At 41.3% G+C, this 21026-nt stretch overlaps 1 protein-coding gene across 1 annotated transcript in view; it reads right to left on the bottom strand.

The window, feature by feature from the left end:
• Positions 1-18219, bottom strand: part of PYGM (glycogen phosphorylase, muscle associated) — a 61417-nt gene extending 43198 nt beyond the window's left edge. The window contains exons 1-3 of the mRNA XM_075188772.1: positions 17806-18219; positions 15697-15798; positions 14947-15025 (exon numbers count right to left, since the gene is read on the bottom strand). Of these exons, the coding sequence (XP_075044873.1) occupies positions 14947-15025; positions 15697-15798; positions 17806-18048 (424 nt within the window). The 5' untranslated portion in view covers positions 18049-18219. The remainder of the gene's footprint in view (positions 1-14946; positions 15026-15696; positions 15799-17805) is intronic.
• Positions 18220-21026: the final 2807 nt, after the last annotated feature.

Raw genomic sequence — 21026 nt, 5'->3', positions numbered from 1 at the left:
GCAGGGGTGGTAGGCTGAAGATTTGCCTTTTAATAATAGATTAACAAGATGTAAATTCCGGCACCTTTTTTCTTACAAAAAAAGCGCTGGAAATTTTATTGCAAAACGGTTCCATAAAAAAACAGGAGTACTTTTTCATAACTATCCCAGGTAAAAGCTGAAACATGGACAGATTTTCAATATCATTTTGACCCACAAAAATTACAATTTCAAACATGGTTTTTAAAAATAACTTTAAGGTCACTAGCAAAAGGCCTGTGTGCATTACAACTACTTTTGTACTAATACAGTTTAGTCAGGATTTCCATAAAATGAGTAGAGATGAGCGCACTCGGATTTCTGAAATCCGAGCCCACCCGAACGTTGCCGATCCGAGTCGGATCCGAGACAGATCCGGGTATTGGCGCCAAATTCAAGTCTGAAACTGAGGCTCTGACTCATAATCCCGTTGTCGGATCTCGCGATACTCGGATCCTATAAATTCCCCGCTAGTCGCCGCCATCTTCACTCGGGCATTGATCAGGGTAGAGGGAGGGTGTGTTAGGTGTTCCTCTGTCCTGGTAGATCTCGTGCTGTGCTGTTTAGTTCTGTGCTGTGCTGTGCTGTGCTGTGTTCTGCAGTATCAGTCCAGTGGTGCTGTGTGCTGTGCTCTGTCCTTCTGAGGTCAGTGGTGCTGCTGGGTCCTGTGCTGTGTCCTGTTCAGTCCAGTGGTGCTGTGTCCTGTGCTCTGTGCTTCTAAGGGCATAAATATTTCCCCAATATTCCCCTGTGTTTAAAAAAATAAAAAAAAGTTATTTAAAAAAATACCAAAAACTAATTTAATTTTTTTTAATTACCACAAAATTTGCACAACCAATCCTGCAGTATAAGCCCATTGGTACTGCAATATTACCAAGTTCACACATTCAGCAGTAAAAGTCCAGTGGTACTGCAATATTACAAAGTTCACACATTCTGCAGTATCAGTCCAGTGGTGCTGTGTCCTGTGCTCTGTCCTGCTGAGTTCCGTAGTGCTGCTGGGTCCTGTGCCGTGTCCTGTTCAGTCCAGTGGTGCTGTGTCCTGTGCTCTGTGCTTCTAAGGGCATAGTTATTTCCCCATTATTCCCAAGTTTTTAAAAAATAAAAAAAAAGTAAAAAAAAATTAAAAATTAAAAATTAAAAAAAAAATATATAATTATAACCAAATTTGCAAAACCAATCCAGCAGTATAAGTCCATTGGTACTGCAATATTACCAAGTTCACACATTCTGCAGTATCTTGTGCTACATATAATGGAGACCAAAAATTTGGAGGATACAGTAGGGAAAGATCAAGACCCACTTCCTCCTAATGCTGAAGCTGCTGCCACTAGTCATGACATAGACGATGAAATGCCATCAACGTCGTCTTCCAAGCCCGATGCCCAATCTCGTAGTACCGGGCATGTAAAATCCAAAAAGCCCAAGTTAAGAAAAAGTAGCAAAAAGAGAAACTTAAAATCATCTGAGGAGAAACGTAAAGTTGCCAATATGCCATTTACGACACGGAGTGGCAAGGAACGGCTTAGGCCCTGGCCCGTGTTCATGACTAGTGGTTCAGCTTCACCCAAGGATCTTAGCCCTCCTCCTCCTCCCCCCCCCTACAAAAAATTGAAGAGAGTTATGCTGTCAGCAACAAAACAGCAAACAACTCTGCCTTCTAAAGAGAAATTATCACAAATCCACAAGGCGAGTCCAAGGATGTTGGTGGTTGTCAAGCCTGACCTTCCCATCACTGTACGGGAAGAGGTGGCTCGGGAGGAGGCTATTGATGATGTAGCTGGCGCTGTGGAGGAACTTGATGATGAGGATTGTGATGTGGTTATTGTAAATGAGGCACCAGGGGGGGAAACAGCTGATGTCCATGGGATGAAAAAGCCCATCGTCATGCCTGGTCAGAAGACCAAAAAATGCACCTCTTCGGTCTGGAGTTATTTTTATCCAAATCCAGACAACCAATGTATGGCCATATGTAGCTTATGTAAGGCTCAAATAAGCAGGGGTAAGGATCTTGCCCACCTAGGAACATCCTCCCTTATACGTCACCTGAATAACCTTCATAGTTCAGTGGTTAGTTCAGGAACTGGGGCTAGGACCCTCATCGGTACAGGGACACCTAAAACCCGTGGTCCAGTTGGATACACACCAGCAACACCCTCCTCGTCAACTTCCTCCACAATCTCCATCAGATTCAGTCCTGCAGCCCAAGTCAGCAGCCAGACTGAGTCCTCCTCAATACGGGATTCATCCGAGGAATCCTGCAGCGGTACGCCTACTACTGCCACTGCTGCTGTTGCTGCTGTTAGTCGGTCATCTTCCCAGAGGGGAAGTCGTAAGACCGCTAAGTCTTTCACAAAACAATTGACCGTCCAACAGTCGTTTGCCATGACCACAAAATACGATAGTAGTCACCCTATTGCAAAGCGTATAACTGCGGCTGTAACTGCAATGTTGGTGTTAGACGTGCGCCCGGTGTCCGCCATCAGTGGAGTGGGATTTAGAGGGTTGATGGAGGTATTGTGTCCCCGGTACCAAATCCCGTCGAGATTCCACTTCACTAGGCAGGCGATACCAAAAATGTACAGAGAAGTACGATCAAGTGTCCTCAGTGCTCTAAAAAATGCGGTTGTACCCACTGTCCACTTAACCACGGACATGTGGACAAGTGGTTCTGGGCAAACGAAGGACTATATGACTGTGACAGCCCACTGGGTAGATGCATCCCCTTCCGCAGCAACAGCAACAGCTGCATCAGTAGCAGCAACTACAAAATGGCTGCTTACAGGCTTTAATAAGAGGCACAACGCTGACAACATATTAGAGAAAATGAGGGAAATTATCTCCCAGTGGCTTAGCCCACTTAGACTCTCATGGGGATTTGTGGTGTCAGACAATGCCAGTAACATTGTGCGGGCATTAAATATGGGCAATTTCCAGCACGTCCCATGTTTTGCCCACACCATTAATTTGGTGGTGCAGCATTACCTCAAGAGTGACAGGGGTGTGCAGGAGATGCTTGCGGTGGCGCGCAAAATTGCTGGACACTTTCGGCATTCAGCCAGTGCCTACCGCAGACTAGAGGCACATCAAAAAAGCATGAACCTGCCCTGCCATCACCTCAAACAAGAGGTTGTGACGCGCTGGAACTCCACCCTCTATATGCTGCAGAGGATGGAGGAGCAGCAAAAGGCCATTCAGGCCTACACAGCCACCTACGACATAGGCAAAGGAGTGGGGATGCGCCTCAGTCAAGCGCAGTGGAGACTGATTTCCGTGTTGTGCAAGGTTCTGCAGCCATTTGAACTTGCCACACGAGAAGTCAGTTCCGACACTGCCAGCTTGAGTCAGGTCATTCCCCTGATCAGGCTGTTGCAGAAGCAGCTGGAGAAAGTGAGGGAGGAGCTGGTAAGCCATTGCGATTACACCAAGCATGTAGCTCTTGTGGATGTAGCCCTTCGTACGCTTTGCCAGGATCCGAGGGTGGTCACTCTTTTAAAGTCAGAGGAATACATTCTGGCCACCGTGCTCGATCCTCGGTTTAAAGCGTATGTTGTGTCTCTGTTTCCGGCGGACACAAATCTACAGCAGTGCAAAGACCTGCTGGTCAGGAGATTGTCCTCTGAAGAGGACCGTGACATGCCAACAGCTCCACCCTCATTTTCTTCCACATCTATGGCTGCGAGGAAAAAGCTCAGTTTTCCCAAAAGAGGCACTGGCGGGGATGCTGATAACATCTGGTCCGGACTGAAGGACCTGCCAACCATTGCAGACATGTCTACTCTCGCTGCATTGGATGCTGTCACAATAGAAAAAATTGTGGATGATTACTTTGCTGACACCATCCAAGTAGACATGTCAGACAGTCCATATTGTTACTGGCAGGAAAAAAAGGCAGTTTGGAAGCCCCTGTACAAACTGGCTCTATTTTACCTGAGTTGTCCCCCCTCCAGTGTGTACTCGGAAAGAGTTTTTAGTGCAGCGGGGAACCTGGTCAGTGAGCGGCGAAGGAGGTTGCTTCCTCATAACGTTGAAAAAATGATGTTTATAAAAATGAATAATCAATTCCTCAATGAAGTACAGCACTGCCCTCCAGATACTACAGAGGGACCTGTGGTTGTGGAGTCCAGCGGGGACGAATTGATAATGTGTGATGAGGAGGAAGTACACACTGTAGGGGGAGAGGAATCAGAGGTTGAGGATGAGGACGACATCTTGCCTCAGTAGAGCCTGTTTAGTCTGTACAGGGAGAGATGAATAGCTTTTTTGGTGTGGGGGCCCAAACAAACCAATCATTTCAGCCAAAGTTGTTTGGTAGGCCCTGTCGCTGAAATGATTGGTTTGTTAAAGTGTGCATGTCCTATTTCAACAACATAAGGGTGGGTGTGAGGGCCCAAGGACAATTCCATCTTGGAACTTTTTTTTTTGCATTATATGACCAATCAACAGTCGTTTGCCATGTTCAAAAAGTAAAACCAAATTTAAACAAATTCAAGAAATTAAACCAAAAGTAAAATGCCCTGTCATAATTTAAAACAAGAGGTATTGACGTGCTCTAAAACTACTGTATGGTTGTTTATATTTTATAAACACTACACTTGAAAGCTTGAGTCTTTCAATAAAAAAGTAACTGTCCATTGCACGAATATTTGCAACAGGGACAATTTTAGGGTTAAGAAAGTCAACTAATAACACTTCGACGCTGTCTGTCTTTATAAACACTACACTTGGAAATTGGAGGAGGTATTGTGGCCCCGGCACCAAATTTACTACCGGGGCCACTCCACTGTGCAGTCCATATTTAGGTGTATCAGATATTAAACAACGGTGACAGTTGATGCCCAATTTTTTAATTATATTGTGGCCTCGGTACCAAATTGTGTACCGGGGCCACCACACTACGCAGTGCATACCCTTTTTTGGTGGAATTCTGACCCGTGGAGGGTTTTTTAATTATATTGTGGCCTCGGTACCAAATTGTGTACCGGGGCCACCACACTACGCAGTCAAGATAGATAGATGCGTATCATAGATAAAGTACATTCAGTGGTGTGGGGCAAATTGAAAAATATTCAAAATGCACTGACATTATCAAAAACAAGAGGTTGTCACACGCTAAAACTCCAACATGTATATGATGGAGAGGATGGAGGAGCAGCCGTATGTGCAGTGTAATGCAGACCTGTTGAAGGTTTTTTATATATTTTATTGTGGTGCCCAGTGCCCACTCCTCTACGCAGTCCAGATACATTTATTGGTGCGAATCATAAAAGTTCAGGGTTTTTAATATATATTGTGGTGACCCACTCCTCTACGCAGTCCAGGTACATTTATTGGTGCGAATCATACAAGTTGATGGTTTTCTTATTATATATATTGTGGTGACCCACTCCTCTACGCAGTCCAGATACATTTTCAGGGTTTTTAATATATATTGTGGTCACCCACTCCTCTACGCAGTCCAGGTACATTTATTGGTGCAAATCATACAAGTTCAGGGTTTTTAATATATATTGTGGTGACCCACTCCTCTACGCAGTCCAGGTACATTTATTGGTGCGAATCATACAAGTTGATGGTTTTCTTATTATATATATTGTGGTGACCCACTCCTCTACGCAGTCCAGATACATTTATTGGTGCGAATCATAAAAGTTCAGGGTTTTTAATATATATTGTGGTGACCCACTCCTCTACGCAGTCCAGGTACATTTATTGGTGCGAATCATACAAGTTCAGGGTTTTTAATATATATTGTGGTGACCCACTCCTCTACGCAGTCCAGGTACATTTATTGGTGCGAATCATACAAGTTCAGGGTTTTTAATATATATTGTGGAGACCCACTCCTCTACGCAGTCCAGGTACATTTATTGGTGCGAATCATACAAGTTGATGGTTTTCTTATTATATATATTGTGGTGACCCACTCCTCTACGCAGTCCAGAAAGATACCTCGTTGCAACGTTTTGGACTAATAACTATATTGTGAGGTGTTCAGAATACACTGTAAATTAGTGGAAATGCTTGTTATTGAATGTTATTGAGGTTACTAATAGCATAGGAGTGAAAATAAGCCCAAAAACTTGATTTTTAAACTTTTTATGTTTTTTCCAAAAAAAATCCGAATCCAAAACCTTAAATCCGAACCGAGACCTTTCGTCAAGTGTTTTGCGAGACAAATCCGAACCCCAAAAATAATGAAAATCCGGATCCAAAACACAAAACACGAGACCTCAAAAGTCGCCGGTGCACATCCCTAAAAATGAGACATATTTTCTCTGGGAAATCAAAGAAGCATAATAATAAGTCTAGTCAACAAAATATGAATTGATAAACAGATATGAATGAAACATCATTATTCAATATAAATGTCTTAGGAAGATGTGTTATTTCACTAAGTTCCATATCCGGCTGATAACTATAATTGACATATTTAACACAGCTCATGCCCTAATTTTGAATAAGCTATCCTCTCAGCTATGGATTATACAATGATTTTCTTTGATGCATATTCATTTCTATATAAAACATACTGCATGTCAAAATTAGTATCCTTTAGGGACTTTTTGTAGCCCTGTTAGTGTTTCCCAGCTCACCAGAGTGCAAGCGCGGTGTCTCATTACATTGGGATAAGGGGACATTGTAGACATGCCTATATGGAAGACTTTTTTATCCTATGTTACCCATTGTAAAAATGTATTTTTAAAGTGATGCTGTTATGCATTGTTCACAATTTGAAGCCATGTGGATTATGGGTAAGGATCAGGTGGGATAAAGTTACAGGATACAGGTGAGGGAACTGTAGCTGCATTCATTGCCCCCCTCCTTTCTCTACAGGAAGTCCTGATCAGCTGGAAGCTAGTCCTGGCTGAAATAGCTTGTAAAGGCTTAATTCTAGGAGTGTTACTTAATCATCTTGGCCTTCCCCTTTAGTTAGCCCGAGTATGTCCCTATTGTCTCAGGTTGTATTCTGCCAGACACTTTGGAGTCAGCCTGGTGGAGGATCAAGGGATATAATGGGATGAGAAGGGACAACCCTGTAACAGCCCCTGGAGCGTGGGAAAATGACAGGGTATAGAGGATAGAGTGAGACACAGGGGAGGTTGTTGTTTCTTTTTGCTGTCATCCTGGGAAGAACTCCAGAAGTCTAGGCTTCTGCTGGACTGAGCATCCTGCTAGGATCCAGGTGACTATAACTCCTTATTCTTTTTGTATATAGTATTCTAGTGATTTCTTTTATTACAATAAATGTTCTGTTGTATCTTTGTAACTGCATTTGCCTGAGTGACTATAAGAACCCTAGAAATTACTGGATATGGTTCCCTGGCATAGAAAGGCACCCACATTTGGTGTGCAAGCAGTGGGATCACTCTGCCTGGTGTCGCAAGAACCAGGAAGGCTGACCGCAAGTGGTTGCAGTCCAGAGACCTTCAAGGACAGCACAACTTTCAAGCATAGCACCCAAAAAGGAATCTCACTCTTCCAAAACAGTGGAGTACCAGTGTACGCCTTCCAGACGAGAAGCCGCTCAGTCAGGAGCCGTAGCAAAACAGTCTTCCAAAACAGTGGAGTACCAGTGTACGCCTTCCAGAGGAGAAGCCGCTCAGTCAGGGGCCATAGCAGTGACCAGAAGCACGGATCATACTTACAGCTCTTATTACTTAGTACATTCTACAAAATGACAGTTAGAATTTGATTGGCTACTATAAGCAACATCTCCACTTTTTCAAACCTGCAGTTTAGTAAATATACCTCAAAGAGTTATAGTTATTGAACTTGTTCAGGCAAAGAATAGAAGGGTGTTCATCCCCAAGTGGAGAAGCATCCCAGGTGGCCTGGTTAAGCAACCAGACACTACCACTGCCAAAGGAGTAGGTACTGGAGGAAACCAAACAGGTGATGTGACCCTGTTGCTCAGTCACCTTAAAGGTACCTTGGTCAGAAGGACAACAGGAGATTCGCAGCAGAAATGCAGACTACTTTGTGCTTTGCTGGGCGCTCTGACAGTTACTGAATTGGTGGACTCAGGGGAAAGAGGTTGAGACAGTGGAAACTGTACAGCGAGCACTGAGGACGAATTGGCAGATGCAGCTGCAGGCATTTGACCTGGACAGATGGGTGCAGATTTCCCAAGTCAAAAAGCAAACAGGAGACACATAAGAGGGCACGAGCATGCACTGTCGGGAAATGACGGATGATGGTGCCGTAAGTGTGGGTACCTGGGGCACATCAGGAGATGGTGCCCCAAACAGGGAGGGCAGTTGGGTTTTCCTGCCTCTGTGGGTTATGTTGGATCCAAGACATCCCAGAAAACCTACCACCCTGATGTGCCAGAATCAAGGGGAGTAGTGGAGGGCTGCATGGCTGAGGTGGGTACGGGGAGGATGACCCAAAGACTCGCTACACAAGTACCAACAGCCAATATGGGTGGATGGGCAGAAGGCACAAGGCCTATGGGATTTTGGAAGAGCCATCACCTTTGTCAGACCAGAGTTAGTGGAAGCGAGTAAGATCCTTCCTAGACTACACAGAAAAGTATTGTGGCCTGATGAATGCAGAGCAGAGATTCATACAGCCTGTGTCCATATTTGTTGTGGCCAGTTACACAAAACTTTGGACATAGTACTTGTGAAGTGGTTGGGCCGTGAGGTCATGGTGGGTGATGACATAGCTCAGGGACATGGGAACTACGTTGCTGGGAAAGCTGCCTCAGAAAAGCCACAACCCCGATGGACACAAAATAGAATCTGCATACCACCAGCAACCAAGCCTTGTCAAAAATCTGTCTTCAACGTGACCAGATCTCTGTGACTGAGTAGCAGTGACCAACCTTATGGAGACAGGTACTGGTGGAGGACAATAGCACTAGATGAAGCTGAGATCTAGTGGGAACCTAGAGGAGTTAGAGTGGAAGGATGCTGTTACACCGTGTGGCCAGTCCGAATCAGGACTAGAAATTAATGTCGCCCCGGGAGTATAAGGATCATTGGTTAGCTCAGGCCCATGGAGGAGGGGGAAATGATAACCAGGGAAAAGAGAGAACACGAGCCCAGCTCAGTAAGGCATTCTCATGGCTAGGGTTAATGGGGGATGTGAACTGCTACAGAGCCAGACGTATGGCTCTTCAGCAGAGGAAAGAACAGGTATACATAGAAACTAGAAAGTCTCAGGAGACAGGTAGACAGCGGAGACAGGAAAAAGTACAGAACTGCTCACTGGTAATGTCAGTGATCCCCAATAGGGAGTTTGAACCAGCTAATACAGGAGGGAGAACAAAAAGGTAGTGGAGACGTAGTCAAGCTGGATAACCCAGATAACCAGGGACAGTCAGAGGGGGAGTCACTCAGGCAATAGGGCTCAGAGTGTGCTAGGAGCAGGAGACAGACTTCCTGCTGATGTTCTGGCAATTGACTGATGCTGGTGGCTACAAATATACACTATATGTACAAAAGTATTTGGCCACACCTGTTAATTATTGAATTAAGAATTAAGACTTGAAGTGTTTCAATCAGATCCGTTGCCAGAGGTGTATAAAATCAAACACCTAGCCGTGCAGTCTCCATTACAAACATTTGTGATACAAAATGGGTCGTTCTGAAAAGCTGAGTGACTTCAAGCGTGGTACTGTGAAAGGATGCCACCTTTGCAATACGATCGTTTGTAAAATTTCATCCCTGCTAGATATTCCACAGTCAACTGTAAGAGATATTATTAGAAGTGGAAGCATTTAAGAACAACAGCAACTCAGGCATGAAGCGGAAGACCATGTAAAATCATAGCGTGGGGTCAACAACTGCTAAGGCACATTTTGCATAAAAGTCGCCAACGCTCTGTTGATTCCATAGCTGAATAGTTCTGAACTTCCACTGGCAGTAATGTAAGCATAAAAACTGTGCGATGGGAGCTTAATGGAATGGGTTTCCATGGCTGAGCAACAAGCGTCAGATGGAGTGGTGTAAAGCACACCGACACTGGACTGTGGAGCAGTGGAAACGTGTTCTGTGGAGTGACAAATAACGCTTCTCTGTTTGACAGTCAAATGGCCGAGTCTGGATTTGGCGGATGCCAGAAGAACGTTACCTGCCTAACTGCATTATGACAACTATGAAGTGTGGTAGAGGTGTGATAATGGTAGGGGGCTATTTTTCAGGGTTTGGGCTAGGCCCCTTATCTCCAGTGAAGGGCAATCTTAATGCTTCAGCATACCAAGTAATTTTGGACAATGCTATGCTTCCAACTTTGTGGCAACAGTTTGGGGAAGGCCCTTTTCTATTCCAACATGACTGTGCCCAGTGCACAAAGCAAGGACTACAAAGACATGGTTTGATGAGCTTGGTATGGAAGAACTTGACTGGCCCGCACTGAGCCCTGACCTCAACCCCATCTAACATCTTTGGGATTAACTGGAACGGAGATTGCGAGTCAGGGCTTCTCGTCCAACATCAGTGTCTGACCTCATAAACGCTCTACAGAATGAATGGGCACAAATTCCAACAGAAACACTTCAACATCTTGTGGAAAGCATTCCAAGAAGAGTGGAAGCTGTTATTGCTGCAAAAGAGGGACCAACTCCATATTAAAGTATTTAATTGTATTTGACTACAATGTCATTACAGTCCCTGTTGGTATAATGGTCAATTGTCCGAACACTTTTGTTCATATAGTGTATAAAATGGTGCAACAAGCTTGAGGCTGCACAAAGCCCAGCCGGAAATTAGTTCATATCGTGGGAGATCGCATAAAACCTGCAGTAGTGTCTAGAGAAGAGACTGGGCTCAAGTTTAAAAAGTGGGGGAGGTATGTGATTAAACTGGGTTCCACTTTACTGAGGACTTTTTATTCATCACCAGTTTCTCACAGTTTATTTTACTTTTTAATCCTTGGCCCAGTGTAAATATATACACCAAAGCATTGGTGTATTATGTATATTTTATTTCATGTTATTAGGTACATTTTGCCCTTGTTATTACCTGCAATATTGTATGTATTAGATATATACAGACTGTTGTGATGTTGTGTGAAAACAGTTGGGACAGCAGAAACCATTTTGCTTGTGTTAGCTAAGGTAATTTGTCTCAAAATGTCCTGTCCTTTGTTATGAGGTGTGGCTTAAGCTGGGTACACACTACATGGTTTTCGTCCAATAATTGGCTCAATCAGCCGACATACGACCGCTCGTTTAAAAGTCGGGTCAGTGTGTGTAGTGACATGAAAGTCTGCCCAAATGGACGATTGTCACCTCATTTGGTTGGTCGTACCGTTTAATATTTTCGTTCCAATCTCGTTTCCGTTGTGTAGTGTGTATAAACTTCCGACCAATCCAAGTGAGTATGAAATTACAGTCATTGCTCACGACAACATGGCTGTAAAAAGTCGCTAAAGGGACGTCCGCTCTTCCCTTTATCATCCTAAATAAGGCTAGTGTGTGTGCAGTCCATGGACCGAGCGATCGGACCATCGATCGCATGTAAAATCGCTCGGCATAAAAAGTTGGTTTAAATTTCTGTAGTGTGTACCTAGCTTTAGATGTGGGTGGTTAGTAATGTAATCAGATGTCTGAGTGACTGCTAAAATAGCCAGTTGGAAGCCCAAGTTAATTATCTAATTGAACAGGTAATCTGAGAGGTAATTAGGTCAGATGATGTGCAATGTATCTCCATAGTCCTATACTGGCTGAAATAGCATTGGGAAATGTATTAATATGTATCAATATAAATATAGACATAGATTGCATAATGCTGTAGATACAATCTGTGAAATATCTTAATGTTTCATGCAAGCATGAAGTTTCAGGTTATTCCCTGATGTAATATTGCAACCTTTTGTTAAGTGTTTTCAGCCAAATAGTTAATTCAGTCAAGTCATTCCATTGTATAATCAAGGTAACAGAGATGGTTTGTCTAACAGTTAAAATAATTTAAGAATCCACTCATAGACCCCTGCTGAAAGGGGAAGGATTGGGACATCTTGACCCTACTCCCTGTGTAGACAGTCAAGAATATAAGGAAAGTAGAATGTCAATAGATTCATTTTATATTGGAGGATCTGGGCCAGGCATTGTAGTACCCCCGGAAGAAACCCTACCAGGATAGGATCTGTGTGAGCCAGTATCCCAGGCTGGGCGACATAGAAAACGGTAGAGGTAATACTGAAGGAGGATATGACTCTGAAGGACACTGAAATTGTTACTTTGGAGTGCTGACTGCAAGAGGCTGCTGGAGTGTACACGCTGCTATTTACCATGTAACTTGTGAACGTCTTATGGTGCTGTTGTAATAAAGCCTTATCATGGATCTATTCTGGTATACTCGAGTGAGTTGAATCCCAGGGAGGTTAACCACCATGCCAGGTAAGGGTGGTTTCCTCACACTACCATAGGAATCTGAAAGTTCCACTATCACTATGATAGTGAGAGTGGGGCAGCAATTTAGGGAAGCAAGTGAAGTCAGCGCCATGTCCAGTAAGTATCAACCATGCGCTGGGTATAGCATGTGACAAGCATACTGGTGCTTTTCGATCTGTAGCACACCATAAAAAAATACTGTTAAATAAAAAACACATATTGAGAAAATCTTTTATTAAAATAAATGTTCCCCCAAACACCCTTTTTTCATTTATTACACACTTATATGCATGGATGGAGTCCTCTTCTGTTGTCCAGCTTTTAATCCAAACCTTATAGAGGACGCATACTGCTTTGTCAGGTGCCCCATTATGCCTGATATCTAACCAGAGTGTCTTTGCTCTAGCTGGTCAAAGCATGAAACTTTGAATGAAGTTGCTCTGTTTCTAGTGTGGGGGAGGGATTATTTTAATAAAATATTTCATGATAGTGCATTTAATATTATTTTTTCTTTGTGCAGTTCTGGTCCCTGCAGGCCCTGGATGTCAGGACATGCTATTGCTTGTAGTTCTACAAGTGTCAGCATGCTTCGGCAGCCATGAATATGCTGGCACTTGTAGTTCTACCATACCCAAGCATTTTATGGCTTCCAAGGCTTGCTGGGACCAGAAGTGCCACAGGAAAACAATTCTGATTTCTCTTTCTTAACTATTTGGTACGCACTGGGCATGGGTGTTGGAAGGAGCCCTGGTACATTCAGCACAGGGCCAGTTTTTTTCCCCACTTTTTTTGCAAGCCCAATTTCTCTAAAGCATTCAGCCCAGTACTGAACAGGCTAAGGCTGTGTGACATTATGACAGGAGGCCCCATGCTGTGTGTTTACCTGTTAGAGTGTCAACAGCCCAGCCTGTCATAGCCTAATGCTGGTTGCAGATTATGCGGGGGAACCCCAAACTGGTTGCCCCCACAACTGCTCAGGCAAGTAGTGCTGGTGCTTATATCACTTTTGGGTGGTGGGTTGCTGAGTATGTCATTTTAAATTTTTTTTAAAACATTTTAGTTGTAAACTGCAAAGGACTGTGCTGATGATCATCATCATTGCCTAAGGTGCAAGAGAAATACGGCTCCTGACAGGTGTATATGCAGGTGTGTCCATTTATGTAAGCATCCCTCCACTGTACTGGGCCTAGAGGTACCTGCCCCGTCCCGCCCTGCTTCTCTAAGCTGAAGCAGTTCAAATCAGAATATGAACATAAGATTACGCCTTCTTTTGCGCAGATGTGCAATATGGACATGCATATTTTATGCTAAATCAACAGATGTAGGTCCAACTCAGCATCAATCCCACAGTGTCCATATGGTGTGGGCTTTGTGGGTTGAAATATAATATAAGTACATAGCTCACGGTTAGTCTTTGGGTGTTGTAGTACTGTGCATGTGCATTTGTGTTTCTGTGCATGTGTGTGTGTGTGTGTGTGTTTGTGTACACTGAGTGTATGTTGGACTATACTGTAAAGCATGTATCATTGTAGTTGTATATTGTATTGGCTGATTTCAGTGCATGGAAAGAATAATTGCTTGTAGTGTAGTGTGTGCAGTAGCTGCTTTTGTATATATATTGCAGTGTAGAATAAAGCATGTGTTAGTGTAGTTTTATACTGTATTAGTTGATTTCAGTGCATTGAGTGAACGTATTGCGTATAGTCCAGTGTGCACTTTAGTTGCTTTTGTTTGTGTTGCAGAACAGTGTGTGGACAAGAATCATTATTGGAGAGTTTTTCCTTTATCATTATACATAAGATATGCATTATAATATAACTATATTATAATTATACATCTAGATGCTATCAATATTTACCCTGCTGCAGCTGCATTTGAAGTTCATGGTACCCACAATGACTTAATCTGACAATGATTTAAGGGGCCCACACAGGCTCTTTAACCCCATGCCACACCTCCTGAACACCACTGAGTCTTTTTAGACAGTAATTGTTCCCTTTTTAGATTGTAAATTTATTTGTACAGGGCCTTCTTTATCTTCTGTTTCATGTCATTATATGTCATTTGTTTGTGTGGTGATTCCCAAAATGTACATCGCTGTGTAATATGTCAGTACTTTTTAAATAAAACATAATAATAATAATAATAATAATAATAGAAGTGAAACTGGAAACTAGAACCAGTTGCACACATCATCATCATTACCATTTATTTATATAGCGCCACTGATTTCGCAGCGCTGTACAGAGAACTAATTCACATCAGTCCCTGCCCCATAGGAGCTTACAGTCTAAATTCCCTAACATACACACACAGACAGAGCGAGAGACTAGGGTCAATTTTGATAGCAGCAAATTAACCTACCAGTATGTTTTTGGATCGTGGGAGGAAACTGGAGCACCCGGAGGAAACCCACGCAAACACAGGGAGAACATACAAACTCCACACAGATAAGGCCATGTTTGGGAATTGAACTCATGAGACAGAAGTGCTAACCACTACGCCACCGTGCTGCACACATCCCCCTGTTTCCCTATATATGCTCTGCAGAGCTGGACTGGATAAATCTCTATGCTCAGACATACCTGCTAGTCTCCCCAGGCCACCATTTCCCAGCCCAGCATCTTCTTCAATCTCTTCTAGATCTTCCATGTCTAATCCAAGCTAAAGAGAGGTAAAGGAAATCAGATGACTTAGTGTAGTACGAAATTATTTACAATATGTCTACACAGAAGCTCACATCACTACATGTTTATTACATTATGCAGCTATCTCTACCTATTGGCTCATGTCTGTCTACTGCCCGTCTTCCTCATATGCTCTTTTCATGTCTTTTGCTACATTCTGAGCGAGTCTCTACAGTCTTTTTTTTTACTCAAGCTCATTTATGCTACTTTGATGTAACTGTTTTCATGTATTTGTGATTTTGATGACTATTATTAGTTACATCTTATCTGTATGATTGTGGTACCCTATACATAAATGTAATAATAATAATAACAATAATAATAATAGTAACATACATTTACTAGTGTGCTGGCCACTGTACATGTTATATTCATCCAGCAGAGCCATGGTTAGAAAAAATGGGGGTTCAAAAGAATATAGCAATATGGCACAAATTTTTACATAAAAGCCACATAAAATAATTCTTGTAATTAATTAATAATATGTATAAAGCTTTCAAAATAATGACAATATGGATTTTTAACTTAACTCAGAACTGGAGACCAGGGGTTCAAGAACAGACATTATAATATAATACTGATATTACATAAAATATTACACTATATTATGATGTAAAAGTGTAGGTTTAGGTTAATCAAAATTAATACCTGGTATGTGGCCTCATCACAGGCGTTTTCAAGACCCAGATTTACCATGGTGTTTTGGAGTGTCCGCCCCATATAAAACTCCAGGGAGAGGTAATAAATCCTCTGTAAGTAAAAAAAGAGCTGTCATTAACAGACATAAACTTATCTAATATGCATCAACAACCACACAGGTACCGAGTATGGAGATGATATACATGGAGTATGCTATTTACAGATTTAAAGTTACTTACTGAGTGCAAATCTGCATTAATAATATAGTAACCAATCAGAAAATGTATTTAATTGTATAATTTGCACTAGATGGATAAAAGCTAATTGCTAATTGACTGCTATAGATCTGGTGCAGGCCTTCACCTTTGAGCAATGTTAATAACTAGCCCTATGTACCTTACAACATTTTCTTTATAAACTCCTACCTGGCCTTCTATTAGACTTTTCCTGCAACTGGACAGATTAGAAATAGTCATCTGTTCTCAACCTGACATCCTCATAAACACTAGTCTGGTAGTGTGAAGACATTACTAAGAAATACTACACTAACTAAGGTATTTTGTAAGTTTTTCAAGTCAATATATAATTTAGTTTTCAAATATTACCCATTTAGAGAAAAGGAATGGTTGTTTCCATATGATAATGTAATGGGCAACTTTGTCCCTTAGACTAGAGTGAGATCAAGTCATCAAACTGTCCCTGCAAGTTTTTACAGGAAATGGAATGGCAGCTAGTTACCCACAAAGACCTCTGTAAGCAGAATTAATTGTAGCTATATCCAGCATAAGATCTCTTTTGTAACAGTTAGACTTCTATGACATGCCACTGCAAATAATGGAGAATTTAATTATACTAAAAAATGGTGATTAATGTCTAAGTACAACATTTTGAAGATAAACTTAGCACAAATTATTTTCTTCAAATGAACCTTTGTCTGGCTTAAGCAGTTGTTGCTTATTCCAAGTTTGTCATTGCACACAAAGCTCTATTCAAACTTTAGTGTGAATAGGATGAATGACAGGTGATTTTAAAGAGTTAGGAGTTGTTTGGTAGATTCAATCTTCTGAAAGATTCACTTTATTTTAGTCACAGCAAATATCTTGATTTGAGTTCTAGGTGATAAACTATAATGAACTTGTGTTTGTCAGTTGTATGTTACACAAATTTCCCTTTAAAACAATAAATAGCATTACCATGTGTGCTAGAGTCTAATATTTGTCTTGTTGAATGTTGTTAATCAGAAATGCAGTTTTGGCAGATGAGATCATCCAGAAACTGAAGAACTATACTTAGTATATTCATTGTATTGTAAGATTTTTTTGCACCACAATTCACATATGAGATCATTACTTCATCAAAAGTTGCATTGAAAACATCATCTCTTTTGAGGGGACATTTTGATAAATTATCAAATTGCACCTATCTCAAAGAACTTGGGCTCTACCAGCATCTGGTTAGCAGATTTAGGCATTCACACTAACTTTACATTATGTGGACACAATAATGTGAATTTGGCAATGACTCTGCACCTGTAGCTCAAATGATAAACATGTTTTGCTCTTTATAGTTAAGATTTATTATAAGAGACTAATAATGTCAGTAATTCCATTGATGAAATAGAATATATTTATCTTCAAGAATCCCCAGTGTCACGCATTAGGTGATACATTTTACTTTAGTTTTGCCTCAGTAAGAAATAAAATCTGACAATATCACTATTGTATTTGATAGATCTTTACTTAGTTAGTATAATGTCTTTAACATAGAACCAGATATGAAAATACTATAATGCAATCAAAAGATCTTTATTGAGGCACAACAAGAGAGGAGCTAACCACACATCTGTCGTGTTTAGATTATATAACTATTTGATAGTTTTTCTCAAAAAATATAAGATAACAAAAAGCAATTTAAAAACCTTGACAAAACATACATTTAAATGTATTTAAACCTGGAAGATGAAACTTATCAACAACTCTATGCAACATATAATACCAAATAGCTTATTATGCTTTATAAAAAGTCCACTTGCAATAGTATGCAGTGGGCCATACCATTTTGTATCTTTACATAGAATATCTTTGAAGGATTGATTTGTTCTCTAAATATACAACTTACCTTGGGATCATGCTCATAGTAATGCTGCTGGGTTCGGATCCAGCGTCCCACCAGATGATCACGCACTGTGTGTGCGAGGGCAAAGTAGTAGTCGCGCGGATTGGCAACATTACGATCCTTCACAAGGGTGAAGTGTAAGTGACGGTTGAAGTTCTTCTTGAGATCATTGACATTTTCTGCTCCAGCCAAGCCTCGAACACTGATCTGCTTTCGCTTTTCCTGGTCAGTAAGAGGTCGAGACATGGTAGGGGTAAAATTTGGAAAAATTTGAAAATAGATGACAATTAGGGAGTGAGGAAAGTGTGAATGGTGTGGAGCAGAGTGGAGAGGATAGACTTCTGAGTGCCTCACTAACTCAACTCATCTGTTACAGAAAGCACACTCTGGCTCTGACCCTCCTACATAACAAAATAGCTAAAGGGCAGTGCCAGAGGAGGCAGGATATACAGAAGGTGGGAGTTCAGTGGACTAGGATTGTAAGGCTACCCAATATGAACTAGTTCCCCTCTCGCAACTGAAATCCTTGGCATGATTCTGTGAAGGTGAAGGTTAAGTTAGTTATGTGATGCAGTGTCACAGCTGAAATGTTGAACAAAATTATTGTTCAGAGACAGAAGATTGCTATGCAGATATTTAGTGACACGGGCAACCATAGGCAAAGAGTGTTTCTAGTTCATGACAAAAGAGTGATCAGTGGTTATGCAATACTGGGTAGCAGAAGGGTTAATTAAGATACTGGAGATCATATTTAGTCTGTCCCTCTGGTGTTTAAATATAGTGGTGACCTTCAGGTAATAGGATATATGTATTACAGGGCAGAGAGCAGGGGTGATGAAGGAGAATATATCTCCATATAACTCCCAAATTTCCAATTGCCCAGGACATGTTGGGAATTGCAGTTTCGCTGCAGTATCGATCTGAAGATGAGGACCTTAAGAACAATTTAATTGCTCACTTTTACCTAAATATCTAGAAAGTACACTAACCCTAACCCTGCCAAAACCAGAAAAAGTTAATTTAAGAGGATCATGGAGCATTATTATCCCTTCTAACCTATTAGCCTAGCAAGGGAAGCCTTTGCACCTCAGGTGCAATCAGAACATCACTGAAGTCCCCACCAGCAAGATCCCAATACTAACAATTACATTTATGTATTGAGAATCCTGCAAAGCATTGCTTAATTCTGCTTCTTTTCCCTCCCTGACATCAATACTTTCCTATTACCATCCATTAAATCATTTAACCCATCATTTGCCCAAATTCTAGTTTCTATTTTTAGATAGAGGTTGCAGTGACCGACTTGGTATGCAAAACACTTGCCTTCCCAAAGGTCACTGCGAGGAGAGAAATGACACCTTCTATGGGAGGGAGGGGGCAATAGAAGCAAGAGACTACAGCTGTTGTTAGAGATGGGAAGCTCAGAGACATTTCAGAGAGTAATACTGTATATATGAATGAACAATCTGATGAGAGTCAAATAGGTGATTTAAGGGGCAAGATGAGAAATGCAAAAAAAGCATCAAAACAATAGAAAAATATTTACAGATGAATCTGTATGTAAAAAAGAGACTAATGTGTATGTAGCAGGCATACATATTGTGACAGCTGCTCTAGCCTACGTGGTGGGAACTATAAATACCTCACATGGATAGAAGTGAGAGATTGAGGAGTCTATGACTGACAGGTGAAGCTGCTACTCAGGAAAGGTCAGAGGTGACTCCTGGGACAAAACAACTAGCCCCCATCACACTTATTGCCTTGTTTTATCAGTAGGGAAGATATCAAATATTATTTAAAACATATAACAAAGAAATGCATTATGAAAAACTATGCTAGTATACATTATAAAAGTATATACTAACTTTACTAACTGCCTCCTACTTAAAAAAAAATCCTAATGTAGTGTGTCTTTAAAAGTGAATGGAAGACCACAAGCATTTGGTTTACTTAATTTCACATACTGCTTAGGTATGTTTGTATCCATATTTTTTTATTGTGATATTTCAAATGTGTTCATTTTATGTTTATTACAACAGTAAACTTCCAATACAGTTATTGAGAATGTGTTAGATGTGGGTTATAGTCAGTGCTTTTTTTTTATCATAGAACGTTCAGAACAGCGTTTCGGCTGCTTTTTTCCACGGATTTTCAAAGTTTAATTAACTTTTTAACATTTTTTTTTTTCTCTGCGGTGATGCTACAGTGCAGTACCGCATCGTAGTGTGTGTCCTGTTTCTGGCTCCGGCAGTGTTGTGACATCACAACGCTGCCAGTGAGAGGAGCCGCGATCAAGCATAGAAGCGAGAAAAGAAGCATAGAAGGTAAGCACAGACTACAGAAAGCGGGGGAGGGGGCACAGAAAGAGAGGGCTGCAAAAAAACGAGGAGGGCAGAAAGAGCGGGCTACACAATAATGAGGGGGCAGAAAGAGGTGAGTAAATATGGTTTACACAGCTACCAAGGACTGAAAGACCTGTCTTTATTTATATATAACTGAATATGGTAGATTGCAATACATTTTGATCTGTTTTAAATGATATTCAAAAAGCCTTAAACTGTAGAAGTTAATAGTGTCTCCATCATCTAGTATAGGTTGAACTTCAACTTTTACATTATTAGCCCAGGTTACCTAGTGTTGAGAGAAGGTGGGTATAGGGTGGCTTTCAGTACTGATTATTGTCATAAACAATAAACAACATGAACAACCAAGTCAGGTGGTTATAGCAAAACAAAAAGGGAGATAATGTGTAAAAGGGTCAGAAAAGGATAAACACAAAAACATGTATGAACCACACAAAGTATTTTGTATCAAATATACTCTTTTAGCAGGTTACACGATAATTACAACCACTGTTCTATATATATATATATATATATATATATATATATATATATATATATATATCTATATCACAAGTAATGTTTATGGTGTTTACACAACTAGGTCTTTAAATCTATTTATTTTATTTTTTATCACAAATGTCCAGGACTAGATTTATTCAGGCCTCGGCAGGAATTAAGAATAGGTACTCCATGCAGAAAATTCTGGTTTGGTGGTACTGTTCCAATTTACGTGTACAGGGGCGAACGGAGGATTGTCGGGGGGGGGGGGTTTCCCCCCGACCCAAAAAAAAAACACCCCCCGCGAGAGCTGCTGCGCATCCGTTTCTTCAGCGCTGTCCTATACAGCAGCCGCGGTGCTGTCTAAGAATCTTCCGCGGC

The sequence above is a fragment of the Mixophyes fleayi genome, chromosome 10, assembly GCF_038048845.1.
Source record: "Mixophyes fleayi isolate aMixFle1 chromosome 10, aMixFle1.hap1, whole genome shotgun sequence".
Classification (NCBI taxonomy): Eukaryota; Metazoa; Chordata; class Amphibia; order Anura; family Limnodynastidae; genus Mixophyes; species Mixophyes fleayi.
The sequence above is the reverse complement of the archived record's forward strand: the minus strand, read 5'-3'. Positions and strand labels throughout refer to the sequence as shown.